Genomic DNA, 21037 nt, shown 5'->3' with positions numbered 1-21037 from the left:
CAGACAAAAAAGAATGTATACTACACAATTTTTTTTTTACTGCAATAACAGAACTATTTTAACATATGAAAGTGTTTATTTTGTACAAAACATGGTAACATTTCTTCCTCTCCTCTGCCCCATGAAGTCCAACTCTAGAACCTCATATTTATAAAAACACTCTTGGCAGCAGTCAAGACATGGTGAAAGAAAGTACATTTCTGAAAGTGACATATAACTAAAATGGGGAACAAAAACAGGCCGAGGTTAGCGGGTTTCTTGGCTAGCTTTCTGCTCACAGGCTCTAGTTCTACTCATCTTGTTTCAACGGGAAACATTTTAGGAACAGAGACTTGCATATATTATTTAAGTAACTCTGCCCAACTCTTGCTAGCATCCCTCTTCCATCTCCATCTACCCTGATGTTATAATTTGTAACTTCTTTAAGAAATTCCAGTCTGTTTTACATCCTTGTCAGTTGCCTATCTCCCTTTGAGCTTCAAAAATACAGAAGAGCAGCAAGTTTCAAAAGGATGTCAATTGAAATCTTTTATAGATAAAACCTGCTTTCTAGAAGTCAATTGGCACCAAAATGCAAGGGATGTATACACAAGAGCTGCCATACACACAATAGAAGCAGGCCAGGTACAAAGGAGGTAGCCAGAAAATAGAAGATTGGTGATTTTGTAATAATTTTTCTTTACTTCATTATTTATTATCATCGTTGTTACTATTATTGTTTTAACTGTAGATCAACTCGCCACGATGAGTTTGCTAAATGACAATTTATCATTTGTCGAATTAGCCAAAAAACTATTTGTCTAGTGACTAATGACAGAAAACCTGAGGCAGGACTGCCCTCTCTACCCATCAGATGCCCTGAGGGTGTAAGTAAGGGATGGCTCCACCATCTACCTCCAGAAGTCAAACCATGACAGGTGGAAGAAGGTGGCTTAGTGAGCATGCACTCCGAGTTTAGTGACTGGAAAGAGAGGTGCCACAAAATTGGGATCATTTTATTCATATTTACTGAACTTGCTTTTCACTTAAAAAGTACAGATACTTTATACATTATTATGTACAGAACTGGCTTCTTATTGATAATTTTGGACTTTTCTCCATATTCTATCTTATGGTAAACCCCTCTCCTTCCAAAAAAATGTTCACTTCTTAATCTCTGGAATATATTACCTTCCATGGCATAGGGACTTTGCAAGTTGATTAAGGATCAGGGATTATTTGGGTAGGCCCAATGTGATCACATGGGTCCTTAAAAGCAGAGAACTTTTCCTGACTATGGTCATAGGGAGATAGGACTAAAGAAGAATGGTCAGAGAGATGCAACATGTTGGCTTTGAAGACAGAAGAGGGGACCATGAGTCAAGGAATGTAGATGACCCCTAGCAGCTGGAAAAGGTAAGAACACAGATTACTTCCATAGAGTCTCCAGAAATGAAAGTAGTCTTGTCTTATTTTTAACCTCATGAGATAGGTGTTGGACTTTTGACCTACAGAACTGTTAAAGATGATTAACTGTGCTATTTTAAGCCACCAAGTTTGTGGTAATTTTTTATAGCAGCAAGAAAAAAATAGTTCATCCCCCTTTTCCAGAATCACACACATTTGGGCTTTCGCTGCCAGGAGGCTAGTACTGTATACATTTTTGCCTTGGCAAGTGGAGTTTACCTGTTGGTTAACCAGAGCGGCCACACTGAGCATTTTGGGTATACATTGTTTGAGGTTGGACTATCATCAGCTCAACAACTTGAGGCGTAGAAGTTTTCGCGAAGCCTGCATCCTCCCCATCCTATTTCTGCCCCCACTGAGTTCAGTCAGCCTCAGATGGCACTGCCAGTACTGTACTATTTTATGGACACTACACACCAAATAGGTCAAACTACTCATGCTCCACCAGCTGTTGCCTACGTTAAACAGGGGATGAGAGTAATATAATAAGAGGAGCCTCAAGCCCCGGGACACAGGTGCCCCAAAGCTTTGGTTTTTCTTCTTGGCCTGGCCCTAATCTATTCATCGAGTCTCAGTGCTTATCACAATCATTCAGTCATTCAACAAACTTCCACCAAGCACCTTGCTAAAGCCTGGGCACTGGGCTGGTACTGGGGAAAATTTTCTTTCCTCAAGGAGCTCATAGACTCTGGTTTATAGACCTATAAATAAATAAAGTATGATACCAGAAAAGCTACTAACTCCACCTAGAGGAGATAAGAAGCTGCAGGTGACTTTGGTGCCAAGGAAAAGAATGCGGACTTTATCCTTTAGATCACGATGCAGGTACCAGTGGAACTGGGTTTATAGGGGTTTTTTTCCCCCTGTTGTTTCTCTTTTGGGCATTTTTTTGTTTGATATTTTAAAAAGCTTTTCTACGTAGCTTTATTTTTTTTTCTAATTATAAAATTTATATTCATTATGAAAAGATCAGACAATACAAGAATATAGATAAAAATTTGAATCACCTGTTATCCTACCATCCAAAGATAACCACTGCTAATGAATTAATGTTTGTTCCCAGACTTTGACTGTTCATATACAGATATAAATCTGGGTGTAATCATTCTGGATAGATTTCTTTGCAAATAGCTTTTTTATTTAACTGTATATTATGGACAATGTATCAATTTCTGTGGTAACAGAGATCGATATACATTTTCATTATATGAAGAGACCTTACTTTTTTTACCTAATCCTGTATTCAGAATGTTTCCAGTTTTTCCTGTTATAACTTATCCTACATATTGTGAAACTGCCCTGGAGAGACTTTGTACCAGGTTGTACTCCGTCATAGAATAAGAAAAGGAACTTATTTCCCAACACACTGTCCCAAGCTGATTATTATTGTTCGAAAATTGTATTTCCTTTTTTTACTTTGTAATTTTAAAAGGAATTTAGGTTGAACAATTTTTCACATGTTTACTTTGTATTTCTTGTTCTATCAATTTCCTGTTTATGGTCTGTCAGCCAAAGTCCCCAGTCAGTAGGTATAGATGCTGATATGACAGAAAAGTAGCTTATCTAAAGAATATTTGTTAGGCAAAATGTTATCGAGTACTAGGAATGGGATATACAAGTTAATTTGATCATTCTCACAACTCTTTTGTTAGATTAAAATTTTTCAAAATAAAATGTTAGGGGGAAAAGTGTCCTGAAGGGGCAGAGGCCAAGGAGGGCTCAGAAAGTGACTGTGCTGCTGTTACCTGGAGATTCTCAGCCAGCTTGGAGGAGTCCACCTCTTCCAGCCAGATGAGATGAGTGACAAGAGCCAGCTTGCTGGCTCCTGGGCCAGCCTCAGCCCTCCTGGACAGCGACTTCCACAGGCCACATCCCAATGGCCTTGCTGGAGATTGACTACCAAGTTTTAGATAAAGCAGAATAGGATACTGATTTTCATCTTGTGTCTCCGGGAAGAAAAACTTCAGCTTTTGAACTGAGAAAATAAGGAGCAGTACACCTGAAGTTGGTGACTGTATAGTCAGCACCATTTCTGAAAGGTGACTTCCTTTGAATTAATCCTGGATAAGTTGAAGAAATAGGAACAAGGATAGGAGGGGATGTACTACGGGTGCAGATGTGTTGGATATAAAATCAGAGACATCCTGGAATCATCATCAGCATAAAACCAGGGCGAAACAAATGTAGTCATATCCAAATTCTGGTTAGAGTATTTGAAGCTCACCATGGAAACATACAAGGAAGCAACTTTGAGAGAGTTGTCTTCTGGTCCACAAACAATTTAGTGGTCATGGTGGTGACCTCAGCCATTCAAGTTTTATGCTAAACAACCTATTTAAAGATAAATAGAAAAGTAGAACTTAAAACTCCAAACTATTTAACATTAAAAAAAAGAAGCTGAAAAATGCAATAAACTGTCACAGTCAAGACATTGTTTCTTTTAACTCATTTTCAGGTAGTCTTACCTGTGAAACAAATATAATTTAAATGTGAAAGCAATCTTTACTTTTGTAACAGCATACAAAAGACATTTCTTTTAGTTTTTTCTCTGATTCAAGCTGGGCTTGCCCAGACAATGGTATTGTGACACACTTGTTTTTTTCTACCCTAATTCTTCCGCCTTTGGATACCTGTTCCTTTAATCATTAAGCCTTAGATAAGATTAACTGAGCCTCAAGTCCATAATCATGTTTTGGTTTAACCATGTTTAGTCTAACCGGGTTTTGGTTAAACTAAAGATAACATTTTGGCTTTAGACGTGTTCCAGTTCCAGGCCCATCAAGGCAGAAATGCGGGTGTCTTAGTCCACATATAGCAGGTGGGTAATCTATAAATGACAGAAATTTATTTCTCACAGTTCTAGAGGTTGGAAGTCCAAGATCAAGGTGCCAGCAGATTCGGTGAGAGCTCACTTTCTGTTTCACAGATGGTGCCTTCTCACTGTGTCCTCACAGGGTAGAAGGGTGTGGCAAGAGAACTTTCAGAGTCACTTTTACAAGGGTTCTACCCTCTTGACCTAATCACCTCCCAAAGGCCCACCTCCCAATACCATTGCCTTGGGGGATAGGATTTCAACATATGAATTTGTAGGGGACACAAATATTCAGTCCATAGGCATGACCTTTGGGGAATATAGGCTAAGTATATAAAACTATTTTTTTTTTTTTACTGATATTTTACATTGAAATGTAATATTTGGTAACAGAAATTTAAAAAATGTTATTCTCAAAACTATGCTTCTATTTACATTATAAGAGAGGTACATATGTAAATAAAGTTGAGACTTTGTCTTCCAAATTTGTGTTCAATCTATAATCAGTTAAGTCAGTTTTCTGTGATTAATCTGTAATTGCCACATTTATTAAGAAACTCCTGGTTAAGAGAAACATTTTAAAACAGATTATTTGGTGTTACAAATTTGGCTCAATGTTCATTTATTTAAATTACCTATGACATTTGGTAAATTTTTTCAAACTTAGGAAAATCAGTTATTAATAGGGTTTCATTGAATTATACCTAAACTCTGTGAAATATTTCTATTACACACTTAAAAGTATGACTGACTAAATAAGATTACTTAAACAGATGAAAGTGTTACTTGAGTAAAAAGGGGTCCTTCTGAATGCTTGGAGAGATATGTGCAGGTTTTGCAAAGAAGAAAGCAAGGTTTATTTAGAGTTGCAAGTCCCAGAGGCATAGGGAAGATACTGCTCTCAACAATTTGGCTCCCCGGATGTCTCAGGAGTACAGATTATGTAACAGGAAAATCCCTAGTCATGGAAACTAAGGAAGTTCAGCTTATGGGTGCTACTGATTGGATAGAGCTAAGGTAACTGGTCATTGTGTCCCTCCAGTTCTGGAATCAGCCATGGAGCCATCTAGTCTGGTCCTATGGCCTGGTCCCATACTGTTTTCCATAGTGGCTGTACCAATTTGCAGTCCCACCAGCAGTGTATGAGGTTTCCTTTTTCTCCGCATCCTCCTCATCATTTGTTATTACTCTTCCTGTTGATTATAGCTATTCTAACAGGTGTGAGATGGTAGCTCATTGTGGTTTTGATCTGCATTTCCCTAATAGCTAGCAATGTTGAGCATCTTTTCAAATATTTGTTGGCCATGTGTATGTCCTATTGGGAGAAGTGTTTGTTTAGGTCCTCTGCCCATTTTTTGATTGCATCATTTTTTTTGTTTTGTTTTGTTACTGAGTTGTATAAGTTCTTTGTATATTTTGGATATTAGGTCCTTATTGGAGGCGTTGCTTGCAAATATATTTTCCCATTCGGGTGGTTGTCTCTTTACCTTGTTAATGATTTCTTTTGATGAGCGGAAGCTTTTTAGTTTGATGTAGTCCCATTAATTTATTTTAGCTTTTATTTCCCTTGCTTTTGAGGTCAAATTCATAAAATCTTTCTTAAGTCCAAGGTCCTTGAGTTTAGTTTCTATGTTTTCTCCTATGTATTTTATTGTTTCAGGTCTTCTCTTCAGGTCCTTAATCCATTTTGAGTTAATTTTGGTGCGTGGTGATAGATAACAAACAGTCTAGTTTCATTCTTTTGCAGGTGGCTTTCCGGTTTTCCCAGCACCATTTATTGAAGAGGTTTTCCTTTCTCCACTGTATGTTTTTGGCTTTTTTGTCAAGGCCTTACATTTTTATGTAGGTAAATTTATCAGTCACCCCATTTGGGGTCATGGTTGGAAGGACTTCCTGTACTTCACATTTAAAAAAACTCCCTTATTTTCTTTTTTTTGAGGTTTAATTTTTTTTAAATATTTAAGTCTTTGCTCCATAAACATTTACTTTAGCAAAGATATGTCTTTGGTATAGAAGTTTTACTTTTTTAGTTAAAACTATATGTCTTTTCTTTTATGATTTCTGGCTTAAGTATCATGAGGTTTGTTTTCTTAGAATGACATTCCTGGGGGGCAATGCGGAGAGTGAGCTAGAGTAGGACACACCCAGGTGGCAGGCAAGAAACTGTTACCAGAGCAAAGGGATCTATCTGGCTGTGTGCATTTAAGTAAAATAATAATAATAATAATAATAATAATAATAAAATAAAATAAAAAAATAAAAAAAAACCACATTCGGGTTTTGCAGCAAAGGAAGTAAGGGTTTATAAGAGAGTTGCAAGTCCCAGAGACACAGACGAACTATCACTCTCAAAAACCTGGCTCCTGAGGTGTCTCAAGGAGATAGATAGGCAAAAATCATCAGTCATGGAAACTATAGAAGTTGGGGTCATGGAAGCATGTCCAGTTCTGGAATCAGCCATGGCACCATCCTGTCTGGTGCCTGACCTGGTCCTGTGGCAGGTGGGGTTGTTCTGATTTGATGGGTCTGGAGCTAAAACATTTAAAGCCAAGATGTTATCTTAGTTTAACCAAAAGTTTTTGTCCTCCCTGTTGATAGGTCTGAGGCTTCATTCTGAGGTTTCATTCTTAAGGGCTTTGACATTGACCAGAACCTTGAGTCCTAAGGCTTAATAATTAAGGAAGTAGGCATACAAAGGTGGAAGGATAGGGCAGAAGAAAAAGGTGAGTCACGACACCATCATCTAGACAAAACCAGCTTGAATCTCAGAAAAAGCTATGTGAAATCTAGGTGAGGTTACAAAACCCTATCTGAAGAAGTTTCTGAAGGGAAATACCTTCGGTTCAGTGCCATAACATTTGCTAAGAACCTACTCTGTTGCAGATATTGCCTGAAGTGCTAGAGGCACAAAGGTGAAAAAGACACATCTCTGTTCTCAGGCAGGGGTGATAAATATAAAAACAATTACAACTCTGTGTGGTACGTGTAATGAGAAAAGGGTGTAAAAGCCAATGAGTGCAAATTTAGAAGGAGGGTATCTGAGAAGGCTTCCTGGAGTTAAAGCCTGAGATGAGTTTTTCCCTCATTTGAATATTGAGAATATTAGGGTAAGGCAATTCAATAAAGCATTTGAAAATCACCTTCCAATTAAAATCACTCTTCCTTTGCAAATTAATTTTGCTTGTGTGACACAATCAACACATATTACTTGCTAAAATATGCATGTTTAATGTCATCACAGGAAGCTACTTTAATCAACAACTGAATAAAACTTCCACAACAAGGGTGAGAGGTCCTCAGGGCGGGGAGAGACATCCTGGTGCAGAATGTCTACAAGGGGGGGCTCCATCAGAATTCCTATCCCTACACAGCTCAAACCAGTTCAGTATTTCTGAAACCCAAACTAGAAGGCAGGAAGAACTTCAAGAAAGGAGACTGGAGAGGCAGTCGGAGTCAAGTCGTAAAGGGCTTTATGCCTTATATAAAGGACAAGAGATAAAAACCATTGGGTGCCTTTCAGTTGGGAAATGTCGAATCTGACAAAAGGACTGGACATTATCAGCATGTAGGTTGTAGGAAAGCATGAGTGGATGAGATTGTCCGGAGATACCAAGTTGTAGAGGACTTAACCTTTGGAGAGATTCTTGATCCTTTTGAGAATGTGATGAAAGTTCTGTCTCTCCAGAGAAAAATGTGCTTATTAAAAATCACACAAGCATATACACAATTTTAGGGCACCCTCAGATTAAGAAAATTTAATGTAGACGAGAAAAAGAAGAGGCATAAGGAATAGGATATTTGAAGGATGGCAAGAGGATGCAGAGAGCAGGAAAGGGGCCAAAGAAAGATGACCCAAAATGTACAGAAAGAATTAGGAGACTGAAGACTCAGGAGGCTGTAGGAGATTAGAAACTCACGGAGGACATGATTGATAGTGTCAAATGCTGTAGGGACTTCAACTGAAGTAAGGATTGAAATAACGTCTTTTGCACTAACAGTTATAAAATCACTGGTAATTGAGATGGTTTCTGAGAAATAACGAATAATGGTAGTTTCAGATTACTTTTTTTTAATCCAAGAAGTGTTCAGTGGTGGCATCTGGGTAAAAATGAGAGTAGGAGATGTCATGATGGTTTGTTTGCAAAGTGCTAATGTAAAGCTGGAAAGAAGAAAAAAAGGGGATAAAACATAAATAATGTTAGGAATAAAAAGGGGGACAAAATATAGATATAACATGGATTTAAAAAAATACTCATATTATGAACAACTTTATGGCAATAAATTTGAACTTACAAGAAATGGGCACATTCTGAGAAGATTATATAATTTAACAATACAATCACAAAAAGAAACTGAAACCTGGACTAGATCTACAGCTGTTGAAGAAACTGAAATGATGGATTAAAATTCTCCCCATACAAGTGGAAAAGTCCCTAGGTGTTTTATTTAGCAAATGTAAACATTTCTAATGTATCTTTTATCTGATCCAACAATCCTGTTTACTGTCTGTACTTATTATTTGGGGAGCTCTAAGAGGCCCTGGGTACCATCTGCTTTATTTACTGCTGTATCTCAAGCCTAGCATAGGCTTCTTCTGTTAAACTTAGCATAGTTAAACTGTGGCAGAAAGTTAGAAAATCTAAGAAACCAGTAGACATATAAGACTTCAGGAAAAGGTAGAGGACTTTCATAAAAGTTACTAGGTTCCAAGTGAAACTTCAAACAGCTAAGGCAGGACTATTTTAGTCTTGAAGACTACACCCTATTTCGCCTATTCTGGTAGTAGTTGGTACGGGAAGTCCCTTCAGAATGAAAAACTGCATGTAGCAAGTGGCTCTCCATAAAACTTGGTCTCTATAACAACCTAATACATCACTTCTGGAATACTGAAATTCACCATTTGGCCCTTTGGTTAATAATACCAAACTGAATTATTAGGAAGTTCTTGAGAGAAACAGCTGAATTTTAAACAGCTGAAACATCACAAAAAAGGCCTGAACCCAATTGAGATATTTAAAAAGGTTTTTGGTAACTTTTAAGCTACTTAAAATTTCCTCCCATTCATACAGTTCTGACCTACGGCAAAATTTTTGAAACAAATATTATTATTTGGAGGCACAAATAAAACTTGCTTTTTTGATGTAGAGAATTTAGCTTTTTTATTTTTATTCACAAGTTCTACACGTCATGTGGGGTTCAGCTGAACACAGGATGTGGGCGTAAAACCCAGGATCACTCTGTGGTAGATGAGGCTCAGGTGGGTCTTAGGTTTTGCCTACAGCAATACTGATATGCTTGTTTTTGTTGTTATCATTTTCTTTTTACTCCTTAGCTGAACCAGCTTTCCATTAGAGCAGCCAAGACGACATAAGATTGTGTGTAACTCATGCAAAAGTGTTTTTACCTTGATGACCTAACTTCTAAATTCAAAGGGGTCCCCTCATCAATTAGAACTGGGTAGTAGACTTAAGCTCACAGAACAGAGTGAAGGGCAAGCATCAGCAGGTGGACAGCAGGGATCCACAAGCACACTGCCCTGAAGTGCTAAGAACTTGGTTGCTAGGTAATCTCCCCAGGATCCACCAATTTTCCTATTCAGTTTTGATGGAGCAAAACTCAGGGATTGAAGGGGACACAACCTCACAAAAGTTCCTATGAAGGGTGTGAAAAACAGGGATCCTCCTTTTAAATCCCTGCTCCCAAATATCAGTTCCAATAAACAGTACTCACACCTTGAATGGTTAAAAATGCAGTTTATTCCTCTTGCCCTTTCAAGGGTTTTCTTTATCATAAGATTGATTATGTTCTAATATTTCTACCAAGATGCCATGGTTAGGAGATGCTGGCCCTTTAATGGGAGAGCAGGGGAGGAGCTGAGACTCTTAAAGCCAAGGGCAGCAAGCCAGCACTGGCTCAGGCTGCCATGGCTCAGCTTAACAGAATGGACAACAGTAAGGTGGTGGGTGTCAAGGCAGCCGTGAGGCCCCCTCACTGTGCACAGAGGGAGGCTGGTAGTGTCTGTGTGGAAGTGCTCCTCCAACTCCTAGCCTTGTCCCTAGAGCTGGGCTGGTGAGGTCAGAGGGTGGGGGTTTAGTGTAGGCTGAGACAAGGGTCCCTGCTCTTTAAGATCCTGAGCCAGTATTCCTCTGACAACCTTGCTGAGGGATGACCATGGCTGTTTTAGGGTGCCATGCCATCCTTACTGAGGAGGAGGGTGTCTCTGGGTCTCTTCCTTGTTCCAGGTTTACCTTCCAAAAGCTGGCAATGCTCTCTCACCAGAGGAAATGGCCATGGAAGAAGTCTGCCAGCCTGCGAAGATGAAATGTCTTGAAGGTATCACTAAGTGGGCCGTGGTAACTGGATAAAAAGCCAAGGGGTACAGAGACTTGCTACTCTGATTCAGTGGATGAATATGGGCTTGGGTGTCCAGAATTGCTAGGAGTGATTCCAAACTCATACTTGATAGCCACATCATGCTAGGTGACTGAGATCACTTTTCTGAGCCTCATTTTCCTCACCCTCATAGTGACATCATCAATAACAGGCTTATATGATTTGTGAACATTAAACGAACACGTACATGCAAAGTGTCTGGTACACAGCAGGGTTACGTTGCAGTGATCAGAGCAGCTGGAACTTGGTTAACTAAAGAGGCACAGAATGGGATGTTAGGTAGAAAAGCCTGTGGTGGCACCTAATGAGGTAATTGAAGAGGCGATGTAGAGAGTGAAGGTGTCTAGCACCTGCTACATTCCCATTTGCTCCATTGGAAGACAGGTAGGAGTCCCTAGAGTAATAAGGCTGAGGTGAACCCTTAGAACAGGAGGCATTGTCTGAAGGGGGCGCTAGAGATGGCTCATGAACACAAGTGCTCATTATGAGACATCTCACACCTGAGCCCCCATCTACCTTCTCCTCAGGCCCCCACTCAAACCCAGGCCCAGGAAAGTCCTGTGGCCCCTTGGCTCCTGAAGAGGAACCGATGTCTGCCCCCCAATTGGAGAAGGAAGAAAATGAGGAGGTGGAGGCTCTGGATCCAGACTTGGACCCTGATTTAGCCCTGGACCTGGAGAAGGAGGGGGAAGAGAATGATCTTGGGGATCCAGCAGTCCTCAGTGCTGTCCATAACTCCCAGGTGCCATGGCAGGAGGGGTTGGGGAGATGGTTGTCCTGAACTGTTTGCAGCTCATGGACTGTTGCTAGACATCCCTCTTCTCTTCTCCAATCCTTTCTGAGATAGGTTCCGGGTTAACGCTTTCTATTTCAGGCTTGAACTCAAGTAGGGACTCGCTTCTTCCTTTCCTCTTTCCTCCTGTCTCCCACTTAGTTTCTGATGCTGTCTTCACCTTATAAACCAGGTCTAAGCAGGGCTATGCATCACCTATGGGTGCTGCCCCTGCTTCTAGTGCTGAATGAAGGTGAGTCATCTTTGACCCTGGGCCCCTGTCTCTCAGCAGTCCATTCCTGGTATTTATTCCTATAAATAGGTATTGGATTCCTATAACCAGTGGAGAGAGACAAGGATTCCCATGTAGAAATGAAATGACTCAGACCCTCCCTCAACCTACTCCTGAGATACCAGTCTTGCTTCCTCACAGGGAAAGAGGGGTTCTGGCCCAGCTGACTTTGATTGAGGGAGGGCCAGGCTGCCACTGTCCTGGGTATTGAAAATGGTTGGCCCCACTCCATGGACACCGATGAAAGTAGAAGACACCACAGTGGCTCATTCAAGCCTGGGTTTTCTTCCTTCCCATCCCAGAGAGGTTTTCTCAGCTCCCCTGGAATCAAGGCCCCTGGTATGCTTGGGATGTCATCTGCCTCCTTGCACTGTCTGTGGCAGGTGAGTTACTCCAGTCTCCATCTCCAGTGGGTGCTAAGAAGGAGCACAACACCTGTCCCTTATTTCCATTATGTTCAGTCTGCTCTCGACCTTGCTTTGGAGACGAAGCACTCAGTGAGGTGTGGGTATGAGAGGTGGAAGTCTTGTAGAGAAGCTTGGTAAATAACAAAGGTGGTACCGGGACAACTGGCCATTCATATGAAAAACTTTTTCATACTTCCCTAATTCTACTTCCCTACATTTCAGCAGATGAGCCTGCCAAGCTTAGGGTTAGAAAGAGCCCCTGCTCTTCAATTAACTACATAATGGGAGTATAATCTGGGGTGGAGAAATTGCAGGAAATCCTCCAGAGAATGAGAAGGGAATTGAGCTCAGAGGAGGGCTTTAGATGAGTCAGAAATCCGACAGCTAACCATTTCCCCAGTGACTGAAGACACAAGAGCCCGAGAAAAAGCTATCACAGAGGAAAGGGAGGGGCGTTGACTCAATAGACAGTAGGAAAAGCACATGCCCTTACATTATTGGGGACTGACGACGAGTGCTCCCTAAGAGGAGACAAATCCAGTTAGAAACAAGGGCAAGATCCACAGTCTGGTGACCTCAGAGTTGGCTTGAAGTTCCCCCAAGATGGCAAAATGTTCAAGAGGTTCTTGAGGGAAAAGGCAGGTGACAATTTAGAATACACTTAGCAGCAGGAGTATCGTTCTGCTGGTGGAAATGCTCTTCTTCCACTATTAGACCCCGGACTACTTGTCGCCAGTTCCTTTCCGGCCTATGCTTCCCAGCACCAGCTCTCCAGCGCGGCACTTTGGCCCTCGACTGCTCTCACCAGACCCAGCTCTCTTCTGCAGCACACCGACCTCGTGGCGCCCTAGGTTCAGGTACTGGTTCAGGGTGCCAGGCACCCCCACATTCTCGGCAGGCTGAGCTCTTTCCTGGAGGTTTCAGGAGGCAATGGCTGAGGAGGTGTGGGGGTTACTCTACCAGTTGCCACCGAAAATACTTATAGAAACTTAATAAGGAAGCAATGAGTCCAGGCCCTTTTCTCTTACAGATGAGGAAAATAGAGGCCCAGGGAGACTAAAAGAACTTGAGGGTTAGCTGGCAGGACTGAATTGAGGTTAGAACTCAGCATAACAACCAGACTAAATGATTTTCTACTGTCAAGATTTCCTGCAGCAAAACTTCAGAAAAGTATGTCTTGGAGGGGAATGTATGCCCAGTTGAGTTAGGATTGTGATGTTTCGTGTGGCTGATTTGGAGCAGGCACATAAACATATAGAGCTCCCTTAGGTGTCCAGCTGAGGTTACCTGAGGCTAAATGAGTGGAGGTAGGGAGGGAGTTGAGAGCTTCCTTCAGCCAGCCCAAATTTCTTTTTAAGTCTTCCCAGTCATCTGACCCAGCTCCACCCCCAGCACCAACGGATCTTGCAGCTGCAGGAGCACACTCGAGCACCAAGGTAAAACCCAGACCAGGAGCAGCATGTAGGGTAGCTCGCCTGCATGCTGGGGATTTCCCCCAAGCCCCTGCACAAGTTGGACTCTCATAGTGCTGCCCGCCTCTGCACTCTTTCCTATCCTTCCCAGACAGCTCCACTCCCTGCTCACCACCCACTGGGAAGTCCTCTGTGGTAGGGGTGGGTAGATCTAAAGGGAAGTTCCTCCTGGCTTGAAGTCCCCCAGCCAAGAAGCCTTGGTCTCAGCAGCCAGACCACTATGCTAACCTCATGACTGGAAAAGAGAAGGACTGGGTGATAAAAGTGCAGATGGTTCAGCTGCAGAGTGAGAACCCCTGCCTGGATGACTATTACTACCAGGTGAGCCTCATGTGCTCTTTCCAACCTTAGACCTTGGGGTCAAATGGGCCTGGACTGCACAGGCCCTCTCACATCCTCTCTTCAGCTCACAGGGGCCATACCCATGCAGGTGGGAAAGGCAACTGCTTTACTATAGGCTAGGGGCCATATTTTGAAAGTTGACATCCCAATCTCTATTTCCCTACACTTCAGCTAAATGGGTTATTTACAATTCCCCAAACACTATGAGCTTTTGTCTCTATCCTTTGCCATGAATTCCCCCTATTCAGGCCAGAAATATGGATTTTCCCACCTTGTATGCTTTTATGAGTCTTCAGAAATGTCTTGTTATAAACACTCATCTATTTACCTTTTTTGGACCAAAAACACGGAGATCTTATAATTAGTGGGATTCAATACATTGAACGGAACAAATGCAGGCAGACATTTTGAGTCTTCCTCCTGCTTCCTATCTCCCCTTTATTCATGGGGCAAACCTTTGGCTATGGGTTTTGGGGTTGACTAAGCTGTGTTTCACTTACTCTTCAGCCTCCATGAGCTTCAGACCAAGGTTCCCACCTTTATCTCCTTCCTGTTCCTTCCTTTCTTCCCACACTTGAAAAACTTTTCCCTGTCAATATCACTGAAAGTGATCTAGTTTTATACTCTTGCCTTTTTGGCACTGCTCCTAAATGAAGGAGCTTTATTGAACTCCTTGTTTGGCTTGCAGTCAATGGCTTTATTTCAGCTTGGGATTTTATAGGTTTAAGAAAATATTAGAGCTGCTGAACAAATCTTCAGAAATACAAAGCTGGCCTAGAGGCCAATCGACAAATAGTACTATCTCTGTACTTCAAGCTGCTGATGGTCTTCAGGCCATCAGATAACTGATTTTGGAAAGCACAGGCAGAATTACAGAATCAAAATGGGGAGGGGGAGGATATGTGGTATACAGTGTATAACTTGGGAACAAGGAATGCAAGAAGGTTGCAGGTGCTGGGACAGGTTTTTTTTCCAGGCTCTCTACTTTGCTCTCTACATTTCCATTGGATCTGATAGTGGTATAAGTTCTTAGCATGAGAAACCCAGGACAGGTGGCATGAGGCCCAGGGTGCTGAAGATACTTTATAATGACTGCCAAAAGGGTCTAAGGTGCCAAGATCATTTCTGAAATGGGTGCTATAGAAAAGGGTATGTTAAGAGGTTGTACTTGAGAACCTTAATTTTAAGTTCGGAAGATGAGTATACATTTTTCCATTTCATGGACTCACAGAAATATTACCAAAAACTAGAGAAGCAGGCAGATGAAGAGCTACTTGGGCAAAGGAGCAAGATTGAGTCCCTCAAGCTGGAAACACCTTTCATTCAGAAGGCAGAGGCTTATGAATCGGGTAAGACCAAGCTGACCTGGGTTGGGCTGGCCATCTGGGTGGACAGAGGAAGGAAAGGGGAAGGAAATACGACTGTCCTGACTCCTTTCATGCAGTGGTTCGAATAGAGGGTTCCCTGGGCCAGGTAGCTGTGTCGACGTGTTTTAGCCCTCGCCGAGCTATTGATGCCGTCCTCCATGGAACTCAAGAACTGGTAGGAGAGAGATCTTCCCAGAACCATTTTTCTCTCCTCTGTTTTAGAGAAAGGTCTGGAGCACTCTCATGCTTCAGTTCTGATTGTGACCTAAGAGTGAGGAAGAAGCATGATCAGATTTTGTTAGTCTTTCCAGATCAATTTCCAGCTCCCCTGAAGCCTGGGCTGCTGGTGTGTAGGTGTGGCTGATGGCCTGGGACTCTTTCTTCTAGGAGTCAGGAGCTGCAAGCAGTCAGAGGCTTCGGGTGTTGTATTGGATTGAGAAGGTAAGGTCAGCTCCTTAGGGATGATTTCCTAATTTACCCTTGAAAATGGGATATGGCTCAAATTGACCTCTTCCTTCATTCTCACCCTCACATTCTCAGATGTTCCTTCAGTTACTAGAGATAGAGGAGGGCCAGAAGGATGAGCCTCCACAGCCCTGCTACTCTGAGCAGCAGAGAAACCAGGTTGAGAAGCTCTTCCAGGCCTTAAAGACCCAGGAGCAGAATAATCTGGAGTGAGCATGGGAGGGTCACACTTTAGCCCAGTAACGGAAGGATCAGCAAAGATAGCGGCTTTGCTTTAGCCCCTCCTTTCCAGCATGTAGCCCTCTCCTCTATGCAGAGCCCTGAAAACCCTTTTCTATCACACCTGTAGGGAGGCAGCAGAAGGCTTCCTGCAGGTGCTTTCTGTGAGGAAAGGGAAAGCCCTAGTGGCCCGGCTGCTCCCCTTCTTGCCCCAGGATCTGGCTGTTAGCCTTCTTCTGGCTATTATCCACCACCTGCCCCTCCTGGTCAGGAGGGACATGGCTGATCAGGTACTGTGGCATTAAGTGGTGAAGAGGATGGTTTCATGGATGGGTTAGGTAGGCATCTTTCCTCCTCTGGTCCTCACCCCCAGAGATGCCAGATAAGGTGGTGGGCAGTAAGGGGGTACTAACTCTGCCATCCTCAGGTGAGGGAGTTACGGAATAAACAAATACAGGAACAGCTGATCATCTTTGGGTGCAATGAACAAAAAATACAGGCCTTGGTTGCACAGGTGTGGGTGTGCTGTGGAGGGTGAGAAAATAAGAACTCCCTGATAAGTGTTGATCCCCATATCTACTTTTCTTAGGGAAGGCACCCTAGAACAAGTAGGTATATAAGGACCAATGTTATGGTTGGAGAGACATGAGTGGTGATAGGTCTGGTAAATAACCTGACCAGGTAGATGCCAAAGGCAAGTCAGCAATAAAAGGGATTGGAGGCAAGGCAGGAAGGAGGGAAAGTCTGAGAGGTGCTCCTGGACTTTCTTACAGGCCCTACAAATGTTATTCAAACCTCTGGGCAAATATATCAGTCACTTGACCTTCCATGAACTCCTCCAAGGACTTCAGGGACTAATGCTGCTTCCACCTGGCTCGTCAGAGCGGCCGGTCACCGCAGTGCTTCAGAATCAGGTAATATCTGGGAGGCTTTTAACATAGATGGCCTCCAGGTGCTATCACTGGCAAGGAATAAATGAGGGACTGTTTTTACCTCTTTGTGATCTTCTCATCTCTCCAGCTTATCCTCTGCAGTGCTTCTCAACTTCTAGTGAGCATTAGGATCACCTGCAGAGCTTACTGAACACCAGTTCCTTGGGCTTACCCCAGAGAGTGTATCATTTAGTAGACCAGGGCAGGGAGCCCAAACAGCTGCTTTCCTCATAAGCTTCCTGATGGTGGTGCTGGCATGGATCTCTAGAGAAGTCACTAAACTTTTCTGATTTTATGCGCCTTTTGATAAAAATTCAGAACCGTATCATCCACATGTGTTATATACATGTAACATACAAATATTAGGTAATAAATTAGGTAATAGTAAATACATGATAGAAAGTTTTGAAAGATGAAACTCTAGATGTGAAAATTCTGTTATCTTTTAACATGTCAGTGGATTATTTTATGAACCCTTTTTTGAAAATCTTTGCCTAAAGCAGTGCTTCTTAAAGTGGGGTACCACAGACTACCTGTATCAGATTCCTGGGTCCACTCCTGATGTACGAATTGACTTCTGGGGGCAGAACCCATGAGGGTGCATTTAATCAGCTCCCCAGAAGAGCCTTTTCGAAGGTTCAGAGCCGTGATCCACTTGGAAACGTCTGAGAGTTCTTTGCCCAGCCAGTAAAAAAACTGAGTTTTATGGGTGTTGAACTCTATTTGTACATGTGAACATATCCTTTTAGTTGGGAAGACAGCCAGAGAAGCACTGAATGTCTAGCGTGAACTCATTTTCACCTGGACGCTTTATCACTTGCAGTTTGGAATATCTTTGCTCTATGCCCTGCTGAGTCATGGGGAGCAGCTGGTATCCCTGGATTCTTCTCTACAGGAATCCAACAGTGACCATACAGCTTGGTAAGATCATAAAGGCCTGTAAATACTATTTCAGTACCCCCTGAGATGTGTAGGCTGAGCCAGATGAGATATTTCTTGAGCTGTGTATTCAAGCATCAGGGAGGAGGCTGGTCAAAGGGAAAACTAGCAGAGTTGTAGCTATTCTGTTCTGCCTTTTTATCCTTTCTAAGGTCCTCTAGAGCATTTGTTCTCTGTGGGAGGCAGTGCATAGTAATTAAGGGGACAAGCTTTAGAGTCAAACTATATTTGAATTCTACCTATCACTTATTGGTACTATTAGCATATTACTTCCCTTCTCTTAGCCTCTTTCCTCATTTATAAACTAGAGATCTAAGGATGATGGCACTAATCACTTAGAGTTCTGAAGATTAAATAAGATGTGTAAAGCACTAAGCATTGCCTTGGCATATATCAAATGTGAAAATGTTCTCGTAATTACTACAGGCATAGACGGTGACAATGGTGGTAAGGATAATAAAAATCTTGGCCCTGAGTCTGTTTCCTGCATAAATACAAATACCGACGTATTCCTTCTCTGCCCTCCAGGACAGACACAGTGATTCTGATTGCCTGGGAGATAGCCCAGATTCCTACAGTCTCTCTGGCAGAACCCCTGGCCTTTCCCAGCAACCTTCTTCCCCTATTCTGTCGCCATGTGGACAAACAATTGGTACAGCAACTGGAGGCTACAATGCAGTAAGTGATGGCAGAAACAAGGTCATAGCCTCTTGTTCAAGCTTGATCTAGGTTATATCAGTTACTTCTCTACTTCTTTTACACCAGCTTGCTTTTAGAAGTAGCTCTAGACACTCTGGCATCTGCCCCAAGTTCAGGTTCCGTGGCTTGTTTTTTCAGCCAAACCTTTAAATTTATTCCCAGGTGCTTTGCTCTTACCATGCTAAGCTATTTGAGGACACAATTAATTTGAGAAGCTGAATTGTTCAAGAAATAGTTGACCAATTTTGGAAGCTAAGCAGGGTCAGGCCTGGTTATTACTTGGATGGGATACCACCTAGGAATACTGGGTACTATGGGCTTAGAAAAAAAAAAAAAAGAAAGAAAGAAAAAGAAAAAAAAGAAATATTTGAGGGACAACTATCAAAAATATAAGCATGAACAACATGGAGACCCTCTCTGCCCTCAGATTTACCATCTGCGGGAAACAGTCAGATATTAACTAAATCACACCAATACTTTAGAAAAAGGAATTGTTTGCAGTTAACACCTCTTCTCTTTATAGGCTTGCCTGGATATATTGATTCCGTTATTCTGGAATATAGACATGTGGATAAAGTTTAACCATCAGATACTAGCTGTATGGATTATGTCTACAGGGATCTAAGACTCTGAAGACATTTCTTATGCCTTGATACATTGGAGGATCCTGTCCAAAACATTTTCTTATGCTTTCTTCAAAAACCTGAATGATATGCCTAAAAAGGTATGGCATAGTAAGGTACAATTAAAGAGATGTGATAATGTGTTGAAACTTATAAGTTAGGAGGTATAATAACGAAAGCCATTTTCTGAGGCATGAATGCTGTAAGAATGTCTTTAACATAAGGGACAAAGCCTTGTTATGTCTAACAAAAGTATGATCTTGGAAACTGCATCAATGTTGCTATTTTTATGAAGAGGGAAATATGAGAAAAATGGGTTTGTGGGGGGGTTAAAAATCAAATTTAGACATGTTAAATTTGAGTCCTATTAGAAATACAAGTAGGTAGGTAATTAAAGAGCAGTCTGGAGTTGAAGTAAATGGTCAGGGATAAAGACAAAAGTAGGAGTAATCAGATGTTAAAAGGTAGAAAGGAAGAGATTAGGAAGCCAACTGAGTTACCAGTGAAATAGGTGGAAAACTAGAGAAGCAGTGTTACTAAAGTTGGAAAAAAAAGTACTTAAAGAAGAGAGGAATGACAGAGGATGGCTGGTTGTGGCACTATGGAGATGGTTAGTCTTGAGGGGCAATTTTCTTAGAGGTGGCAGTTCGATTAGAGGTTGAAGTGAGGAGGGAGGGAATTTTTCTGACTACAAGAGTCAACTTGGAATTTTCTAATAGGGAAGCAGAAATTTGACAGTAGGTGTTGTTGACGTAGATTAAGGGAAGTTATTTTTCTTAAGAATGACATGTTATAGCATGTCTACATGATCTTGAAAGCATCCCAATAAAGGAGGTGAAAAAAGCAATGAGAGAGAAAAAGAATTTTACAGACACAAAGCCACAGAATAAAAGGAGGATGGGCGTCAAAGCAAAAACGGAACTGACCTTTGATAGCCACGTAATCACATCTGATTGTGGAAAAGAATGTTCATAAGAAAGGTATTGCTATTAGGACCCTTTCCAAAATGACTATTCCACATCTCTCTCCTCACTATCCCTTCCCGCCTCGTCCTCTCCCTGCTGACGATCTTGGATCATGCCTTCCTGAGAAAAGAACAGTATTGAAAAAAACACCACCTCCACCCCTTAGCCTGTTTCCCTGTTTATTACAATGGGTATTACCTGGCTTCAACATTCAGTTCAACTCCCTCCGGATGGATCGGTCCACACTACCAAGGACACTGCCCCACCCCAGGGACTGTAAACAAAACTAATAGCACACTAAGAAAAGCGAAGAGACAGGAAGCGGGTTCCAACAGCTAAGCGGCAGCTGGATTAAGGCGGCAAAGCATATTGCCACAGAGTGAGCACAGCTGCTACAGCCTGCCTCAAGATGCTAAATAAAATCCTCAACTATTACAGCGTAGTTAACAGGTGGCTCGAGACGAAGGCAGATGTGGCTTTGTTAGACTGGGTGGGTGGTGCCGAAGTCCAGACAAAAGTAATCAGGCATAAGGCTGCAGTAGCAGCAGCGGTCACGAGATTGTGAGTGGGTCGGATACACTGCGCATGCCCAGGACGCAGTTTGGCGTAGGTGACCGGAAAAAGCGGCCGGACCAAAGATGGCTGCAGAGAAGTGGTCCGGAAGTGCTGCTGCAGGCAGCAGTTGCATCCCTAAAACCATGGAGCGGGTCCTACCTATGTTGTTGGTGCCGGTCCCCGCCGAGGCAACGGGGCGGCTGGGATCCCGGGCGCAGTTGCACAGAGAGCAGGAGGTGCTGGGAAGCCTGACGGCTGCAGGCAGCCTTCAAGTGCTTTCCTTGGCGCCCGGCGGCCGGGGCGGGGGTGGCTGCTGCCTCGACGGCCCCTTTCGGCA

The 21037-nt window shown here is 42.4% G+C and overlaps 2 protein-coding genes and 2 long non-coding RNA genes across 9 annotated transcripts in view; 2 read left to right on the top strand and 2 right to left on the bottom strand.

Moving 5' to 3' along the window:
• PATL2 (PAT1 homolog 2) overlaps positions 1-19190 on the top strand; it is a 22229-nt gene extending 3039 nt beyond the window's left edge. Inside the window, exons 2-16 of the mRNA XM_016136198.2 lie at positions 10501-10591; positions 11179-11393; positions 12018-12098; positions 12837-12979; positions 13481-13558; positions 13774-13915; positions 15168-15285; positions 15381-15478; positions 15691-15744; positions 15844-15977; positions 16118-16277; positions 16761-16901; positions 17743-17840; positions 18387-18536; positions 19081-19190. Coding sequence (XP_015991684.2) covers positions 10501-10591; positions 11179-11393; positions 12018-12098; positions 12837-12979; positions 13481-13558; positions 13774-13915; positions 15168-15285; positions 15381-15478; positions 15691-15744; positions 15844-15977; positions 16118-16277; positions 16761-16901; positions 17743-17840; positions 18387-18536; positions 19081-19099 — 1722 coding nt within the window. The 3' untranslated portion in view covers positions 19100-19190. The remainder of the gene's footprint in view (positions 1-10500; positions 10592-11178; positions 11394-12017; positions 12099-12836; positions 12980-13480; positions 13559-13773; positions 13916-15167; positions 15286-15380; positions 15479-15690; positions 15745-15843; positions 15978-16117; positions 16278-16760; positions 16902-17742; positions 17841-18386; positions 18537-19080) is intronic.
• Positions 9997-20995, bottom strand: LOC118615011. Its single transcript, XR_004956248.1, has 2 exons — positions 20860-20995; positions 9997-15568 (listed from the first exon to the last, which is right to left on the bottom strand). It is a non-coding gene; the product is annotated as an uncharacterized LOC118615011 (long non-coding RNA).
• SPG11 (SPG11 vesicle trafficking associated, spatacsin) overlaps positions 19139-21037 on the top strand; it is a 63696-nt gene continuing 61797 nt past the window's right edge. For 5 of the 6 annotated variants that reach the window (XR_001595794.2, XM_016136192.2, XM_016136191.2 and 2 more), the window contains exon 1: positions 20669-21037. Coding sequence is in view for 5 of the 6 variants with exons in the window: in XM_016136192.2 (XP_015991678.2) it covers positions 20784-21037 (254 nt within the window). In the remaining variant the exon portion in view is untranslated. Of the gene's footprint in view, positions 19282-20668 lie in introns of those variants that run through there. The other variant, XM_016136193.2, reaches the window with a different exon arrangement.
• Positions 19462-20427, bottom strand: LOC118615012. Its single transcript, XR_004956249.1, has 2 exons — positions 20344-20427; positions 19462-20265 (listed from the first exon to the last, which is right to left on the bottom strand). It is a non-coding gene; the product is annotated as an uncharacterized LOC118615012 (long non-coding RNA).

The sequence above is a fragment of the Rousettus aegyptiacus genome, unplaced genomic scaffold, assembly GCF_014176215.1.
Source record: "Rousettus aegyptiacus isolate mRouAeg1 unplaced genomic scaffold, mRouAeg1.p scaffold_m13_p_3, whole genome shotgun sequence".
NCBI lineage: Eukaryota > Metazoa > Chordata > Mammalia > Chiroptera > Pteropodidae > Rousettus > Rousettus aegyptiacus.
Note: the sequence above shows the minus strand (reverse complement) of the source record. Positions and strands in the feature narration are given on the sequence as shown.